This window comes from Ylistrum balloti, unplaced genomic scaffold, assembly GCF_031769215.1.
Source record: "Ylistrum balloti isolate Yb309-2 unplaced genomic scaffold, AGI_CSIRO_Ybal_v1 Utg370354, whole genome shotgun sequence".
In the NCBI taxonomy this organism is placed as follows: Eukaryota; Metazoa; Mollusca; class Bivalvia; order Pectinida; family Pectinidae; genus Ylistrum; species Ylistrum balloti.
Genome location: NW_026782252.1, coordinates 409,064 through 416,493, shown reverse-complemented (window position 1 = coordinate 416,493; position 7,430 = coordinate 409,064). Strand labels below are relative to the sequence as shown.

Genomic DNA, 7,430 nt, shown 5'->3' with positions numbered 1-7,430 from the left:
GCAAAACAAGGGAGATTACTCCCGCTTAAAACTTTAAAGGAGACAGATATATTATTGAATTTCATATTAGTCATGTATTGTAAAAATGCCACTCCTTAAGAAAGTTTACATAGTTAATAATGAATTAAGATGAAGCTGATGTCCACTGTGGTCAAATTATGACTGGGGCAACCGATGATAAATTTATATATAGCAACACCTGGACATGTAACCAGGACGACTGAAATTATAGCTCAAATTTACAATATTGTAATAGAATACCTGCATGTCATAAGTAAAGTCAAAGTAGAGAAAGTGACCAGTGCAACCATTGAAGCAGAGCATGCATTACTAGGCTGTGCACAAATTTAAACAGTAATTCTGCTGGTAATTTATTTGTAAAACAAGGTTATTTGGTACAGTTATGTTGTTAAATATCACATGGTTCACTTGTTAGTGCAGATATACAGGACATTGTAAAGGAAAACTGGTGGGATGGAAAGAACAGTATATGGATGGACAACCAATCATGTGGAGGTCCATCTTGCATTAGTAAAGTTTGAATTGCGCAGTTCGTGTTTGTAAACAGACTTTAAATATGTAGCAAAATGGTGACCGTTTCACTTAGTTATCACATTTAAATGTCAACAAAACAGTCACTTCTGTCAAATTTTGGGATGCGTTGTTGGTTGTAAAAGAGAAAGGATCCCTGAAATGTTATTTTAACAAGGGATTTATGTTGTATTTCAAAAGTATTGTTAAAAGAATAGACTTATTGAAAACATCAAGTAATGGAGATGATATCAGGTGGTGTGTATTGTTCACTTAAGGTAATTTACTACCAAAGATATCTCTGTTTATAATTTTTAGTTGATAGAATTAAACATGCTTATTATGGCAACACAATAGTATCAGTATGTATTCTATCGACTCCAAATGGTTCGGATGACTAGATCAGCTAGAAAAAACACACAAAATAGACTGAAAATACTTCTAATGGCAAGACCAGACTGTTTTCAACAGCAGAAATATTGATTACAATCTTGGGTTGACCAAATTTTTAATGTGAAGTGAAAATGCCCTTTTGTAATGCAAGTCTTAATTTATTGATATAGGACGAATTTCTTTTTTCTTCTACAGGAATTATTTTATTGTGTACATGTAATTCAATAATTTTGCTAGAGGATTTTGGAAACTCACTTCTCCAAATAGGCACTGACATTTGGTGATGATGTCTTGTCATACTTTAATATGCCAACAGTTTTAACACAAGCTGGCATCCCTAAACTTTTCCGTGAAATATTGGCGTGTGATTATCAATGGAACAGTACTATAGTATTTATTGTTATTTTTGTATGCAGGAAATAAATTCAGCATGTAACTGCATCATTTTCATTGTTATTAAACATTTGAAACTCTGCTTTTATCGTCTTGTTTTCTTGCAACATGTTGGCTGATATAGTTACATGATGATACCTACAGATTAATGGTGAACTCAATGGAAAACTAGTTTTATAACTGATATAACACTTCAGTGCCTTTATGGCATTGTACAGATCTGAAGTCTCCACATGGATGCCATTAGTTACAAATATAGCACCAGAATTGGAAAATGTTGACTGCACAAGTCAACAGCAGTGATTTATTTATTTCCATTGCACAAATTATGTAAATCATGTAAATTACCTTGACTTATTTTCAAGGTCACAGAAGAGAAATAGCTTAAAACTTTTAACAACCCTTTTAAAGTTTTCTCATATAAGTGACTTTGACCTTTTTAAAGGTTATGTGTCAAATGGGTTAAACCCTTCATAAACTTATTCTTCAGTTCCAAAACAAATAGTACTGATATCAGGTCTGTAGGAACATAGGATTGGTTTCATCATAAACATTACATATTTTCAGTCACAGGGGTAAGGTAGATAAACATAGTAACCATTCCCTGATGTTATATTTAGCCTGCAAGTAAAAGTACCTGCGATGAAGTGCTATAGAGTTTCCTCTTAAAATGATTTTGAACTATTTTCAAGGTCATAGGTTTAAAATATTGAAAATCTCCAGTTATATAAAAGGTACTAGTATTTGGTAAGTAGTTAACTGTGTTAGATTACTATGAAGTCTTGTATTGAAATTCAGCATACCAGTATATTCATAACTTTTGTTGACCCAGATTGAAACGTGTGAGGAGTCGTACTGTCTCAGAAAATCAGAGTATCAGGGGTAAACCTGTATGGTCGGATAGGTGACCCCATACTTGTTCAGGTCTGTTCCAGGAATTGAACGTCAAACTGAACGATAAATGCATTACCGCTGTGCCACCTTATCATGACAACATATAAATGACCTGTACATATTTCCAATGTCACAAGGGTCAAATATTTGGGGAAAAAGATAGAATTATCCCAAGGTTCAGAAGAATCTAATTATTGTTTTTTCTCCTTTGTCTGCCTTCATGTTGTATGGTTGTACGTGCATGGTAAGTGTGTGTGGAAGCCATGAATGACGATGATGATAATGATGCTGATGATGATGCTGATGGGTAGCGTTATATGTGGATGTCTTTGAAGTGTTATAACGAGAAGTATATTTCTAAAAACAGAACAAAGAAAAAACAATATTTGCATCTTTTTTATCAATTGTACCTTACTTGTAGGCAGTGCATATTTCTTATGATATAAAGTTAATTTCAACCTATAATGCACATAGGACCAGGATATATAATCGAAGTTGTCGTTCCTGAAACATCACTTTGCCGGAAGTAGATAATAGCACTTCCTTTTCCGTTAATGACATTTTGACGATTGGTGCAACTTTTTTGGTCGTGTCCAAAAGCCGGACTCATCCAACACCACTCGCCGATTGAGACATTGAGACCGAGTTAATAAAGTAGCAAAATGCCTCCTAAATTCGATCCAACAGCGATTAAGATCGGTAAGATGGAAAAGGCTGAATTTTTTCAGTTCGATGTGAAATATCTTTTCACGTGTTGACATCGAAGTCCTCGAACACGATGATGTGGTAGGTAAAACGGTCTCGATAGAAATGTAATCGAGTTTAATGTATTTTTTTTAGTTTTTTAATGAGGATTGGAAGATTGTTCAACTGACGGAAAGTGAGAAGTTATCCCATTTATCTGTTCAGCTCCGACAGTGTCGACGTCACCAGTTTTGACTACTGTGCATTTCGGTCTAGGCAAAGGATGTAACCCACAAGGGCTTGTACGAATTCCCAACCAATATCTGTATTTGTTCTACACTAGGATACCTTGAGATCGTCTATGCACGCTGGTCTATTCTACCACTATGTCCGCATCTTATTTATCAGTTTCGTCATTTATACCGTTTGCGTATCATCTTGTTATGTTTAGAGGGTTGTAACTCCTGTGAAGAGAAAACTTGAGATTCACGAGAGACCATAAATTTGCGTATAATACGTAAGCTGTTTTGTGGGGCAATAAGGAGGGTTACAGATTTGTTCCTAATTATAGCTGAAATCATTTAAACAAAGTTTTGGAATATATTGTCAATAATTAGTTCATGACGCAGTAAATTTTCTACAAAATGGTATTTACTGAAAGTGCTGGTTACTTGAAAATTCCATGAAATTGTCGTAATAAGTCCTTACTGCAGTTGGAGTATAAGGTCAGTTGCATATTATGTGCAAATTTTCGGTTTTCCCCTATTAGTTCAGACAGATAGATATATGTCCAAGTCCATGGTAGATCACATGTACATTGCCTTTTCTCATAATTCCTGTGTTTGGTGAATGAGATTGTTTAAATATTGACAAAGTTCTGACCAGATGAATTCGTAAATATATGTAGAAATGGCTAGGTAGACCAATCCTTGTCCAGTTGAAACATCCTAGTCTCTAATGGGTAACCCATAACTAAGCTGAAATTACCAAATCTATCCTGGTGGTGTTGTGTGGTATCCATGACAATCTCACTCATATTGTTGGTGTTGTCTGGTATGTTACAAAAACTTGTGTCAAAGAAAACGTGTGGTTGATAATGAAAGTTAGCACTTTTCGATATGAAATTTTTACAATGTAAGAGAAATTTCCTTACCAAAGTCCACTATATTTGATTATCTACAGGATTTTCCGTAAGTCAGAACTAAAATCATAATTTACAAGGAGTTTCAAGTAATGCAATTTTAGCTCCATCTTGAGCAAAATTCTGAAGACTATCAAATATGGTGGAAATATCATTGTGCATGTTACTGTTGCCAGTTTCACTTAATTAGATCATTATGATATATCTTTTGACGTTTGATTGGAAAACTTTTTAAAATAAAAGGGATTTTAGTCATCGAGACTGACAGTCTCTTGTTAACCAAGTAATAAGTACATGTTTCTTAAGTTCAGTTTTTGAATCTGTAGGTAAAGGGAAATCACCCTTTCAAGATCATAACTTTAAAATGTTGCAGTTGAAATATTGATGTCCGTCATTAAGGAAACATAAGTTTGACTTTCAATTTTAGCAAGTGCTGCGAGATAAAACTGTTGCTGTTTCTAATATTGCAGTGTATGTAAAGGCAGTAGGAGGTGAAGTGCCAGCAACATCATCCTTGGCTCCTAAGATCGGTCCACTTGGTCTGGTGAGTTGATTCTAGGTATTTGGTAGTAGCATATGATGCAACATGGTTAATTGACAAAGTAGTGCATGACAATTTTATGAACTCTCAATAGGGAAAATCTAAAAGATGGTTCAACACTGTTTCAGTTATTAGTGACACTAATAACTGAAACAGACCTTTGTGGTAATTCAGCTCTGCATCTGTCCCGTTTAATTGGAAAATAAAGATGCAGAGCTGAATTACCTTAATTAAAGGGCTAGACTGAACTTGTTTTTGTATTAGTCAATTTGCTTACTTATTTATCCTTGCTTTCAGTCCCCAAAGAAAGTTGGTGATGACATCTCGAAGAGTACACAGGAATGGAAGGGGCTGAAGATCACTGTCAAGTTGGTGGTGCAGAACAGACAGGCTAAGGTTGAAGTAGTGCCTAGTGCATCTTCCTTGGTGATCAAGGCTCTCAAAGAGCCTCCAAGGGACAGGAAGAAGGTGAAACATGGTAAGAATGGAAATACAACGAAAGTAAATGTAGTGATAAATCTACTGGAGAGTCCCGATTTCTGTATTTGTAGAATTTTGATAGAATTCGTATTATTTCTAGAATTGATTAATTTACATTGTCAGACCGTTTGGTTTAGTCATGAAGGTGTAAAGGATTCATAAAAATAAGTTTTAGGTTGATATTTGTAAATGTTTGATGGAGAAGTTGTTTCTCCCAGATTTTGTCTGTATTGTTGAGTAAGAATAAAGTGTAAAGTGTACACATCAGTCACGTTAAGAATGAAAGCATTGAATTTCTCTTGGATATTATGAGATAATTGTTTTATTAAAAATGGATAAATTTGGATGTATGATTTCTACTTTTATTTCTCCTGATCTGATGGGAAAGAATTAATGTTTTAATCTTGTGAAATTGGATTATAAAATATCCCTTTAATACCTTCAGCCTTATTCATTAATTGACAAGTATCGACCAAATTTATCTGGTAGTGTGGTATTGTTGTATCACAGATTTCACACACTTTTTGAAGATTTATTATTGTTCTTTTATTTCTAGTAAAACACAGTGGCAATATCAGCATGGATGAAATCATCCGAATTGCACGCATCATGAGGCCCAGGAGTATGGCCAGAACATTGGCTGGAACATGCAAGGAGGTCCTTGGCACTGCTCAGTCAGTTGGATGCTCTGTTGAAAAGTGTCCTCCTCATGATGTCATTGACAAAATCAACAGTGGTGAAATTGAAGTGCCTGATGTAAGTTTCTTGTCGTGAATCTAGATATTTTGATATAATTCATAGAATAAATATTGACCTTTTGAAATATATATTGGAAAGATTCTAGGATTTTAATTCTGGTAAATGTAGGAAACAATTTCAGTTAAGCTCAATGTACATTTCAGCCTTCCAAGAGAATGGCTTTAAGTGTTTAAATTTACAGGAGTTTTTTCCAACTTTTGTTTAAACATATTTTTCTTCTCTTTCAGGAGTAAACCAGACCAGAACATTTTAAAGAAAATAAAAAGTCCACTGTATTGAAAGGCTTGTGTTTTTTTTATAAACATACTGTCATCAGATGGTGGGCTATTTAAATCACCCGGGGACTGTGGCCTGTCTACTGTCATCTATTTGTAAACAATTCTGATCATAGTTATTTCTTTGAGAAGTTGGTTTGCTGAGATTCCTAGTTGTGCCCTTTTGATTTTAGGACCGATTTAGATGAAAAAAAAATGACTGACAGGTGGCTATGTTGGATTTTGACTAAGAAAAATTATCATTGTTACTTGAGAATTAATTAATAGATCTTTCTCATATCATAGTTTACATGTAGGCTCCCTTTAGTCCGTAGCTGTTCCCTTTTGATTTCAGAATTGAAAAAACGAAGCTTAGTGGCCTTGATGGTCATCTGATGTGAGTAATATTAAATATAAAGGTTATGGGGTATAAAGCTTTCAAGAATCGCAAAAAGAGAAATTGTGACATAGATGACGGTAAGACTGCAACAAGCCCATGCAGGTCAGTCAGTGTCAATATATGCATACCATCAAAACTTGTTCGGTCCTTAACAATGAAAATGAGTAATGTGGTGCTCAAAAATGAAGTTGTCTTATAAAAACCAATAACCTTCATCCCCTCCCAAGGGTGAACTGCGAGACCCTGGGGTCACAAAATTCACAATATCAGGATGTTGAGATCTTTGAAATGTGCATGGAGTTTTTTGCTCCAACCCTTGAGACTAAAAGGTGGGGACTGTATAATTCACTAAATTGGTTCATCTTTGGCAAAGCAAAGAATACAGTAACATTTCTCAGAAATAGGTTAAGGGTTTTTTGTGAAGTTGGGAATGTTAAGTTTATGGATGCATGACTTGAGACCAAAGGCTATTGCAATAACCTGTCCATAGGCCTCATTGGTCGCCTGACTAATCTCGACTGAAGATAACTGCAAAGAGCTATATAACAATGTTGAATTTATCCAAGATCTTCATACAACGGCTGCATACTAAGTTTCATGACAATCTTTTCATGTTTACTAAAATCAATTAATGGTTGAATATATTCCAAGATTTAATTGATATAAGGCTGCATATAGAGTTTAATGGAAGTCTTTATTTAATGTTTTTCATGAGGTTGATGGTAATGAAACTGCAGGGGACATCACTCTGTAAATAACGAATAAGATCCCATTGTCATACACTGACAATATATTATTGATGTAAGACTACATACAAATTTTCATCAAAATGTTATTACAAATGTGTTCACAACATCCAAAGGTAAAAAGTCTGCAAAGAGCTATAATTCAAATTGTGATAAAGTTTGTCCCACTGTATAACAATATATATGACTCGTCACTACAAAAGAATTGGATAGA

General features: G+C 34.6%; 1 protein-coding gene across 1 annotated transcript; it reads left to right on the top strand.

The window, feature by feature from the left end:
* Positions 1–2,767: 2,767 nt before the first annotated feature.
* LOC132553790 (large ribosomal subunit protein uL11-like) lies at positions 2,768–6,091 on the top strand. The gene is made up of 5 exons (XM_060218068.1): positions 2,768–2,910; positions 4,507–4,580; positions 4,875–5,055; positions 5,614–5,813; positions 6,044–6,091. Exons 1-5 carry the CDS (start codon positions 2,874–2,876, stop codon positions 6,047–6,049), a joined length of 498 nt encoding a protein of 165 aa, XP_060074051.1. The 5' UTR covers positions 2,768–2,873; the 3' UTR covers positions 6,050–6,091.
* Positions 6,092–7,430: the final 1,339 nt, after the last annotated feature.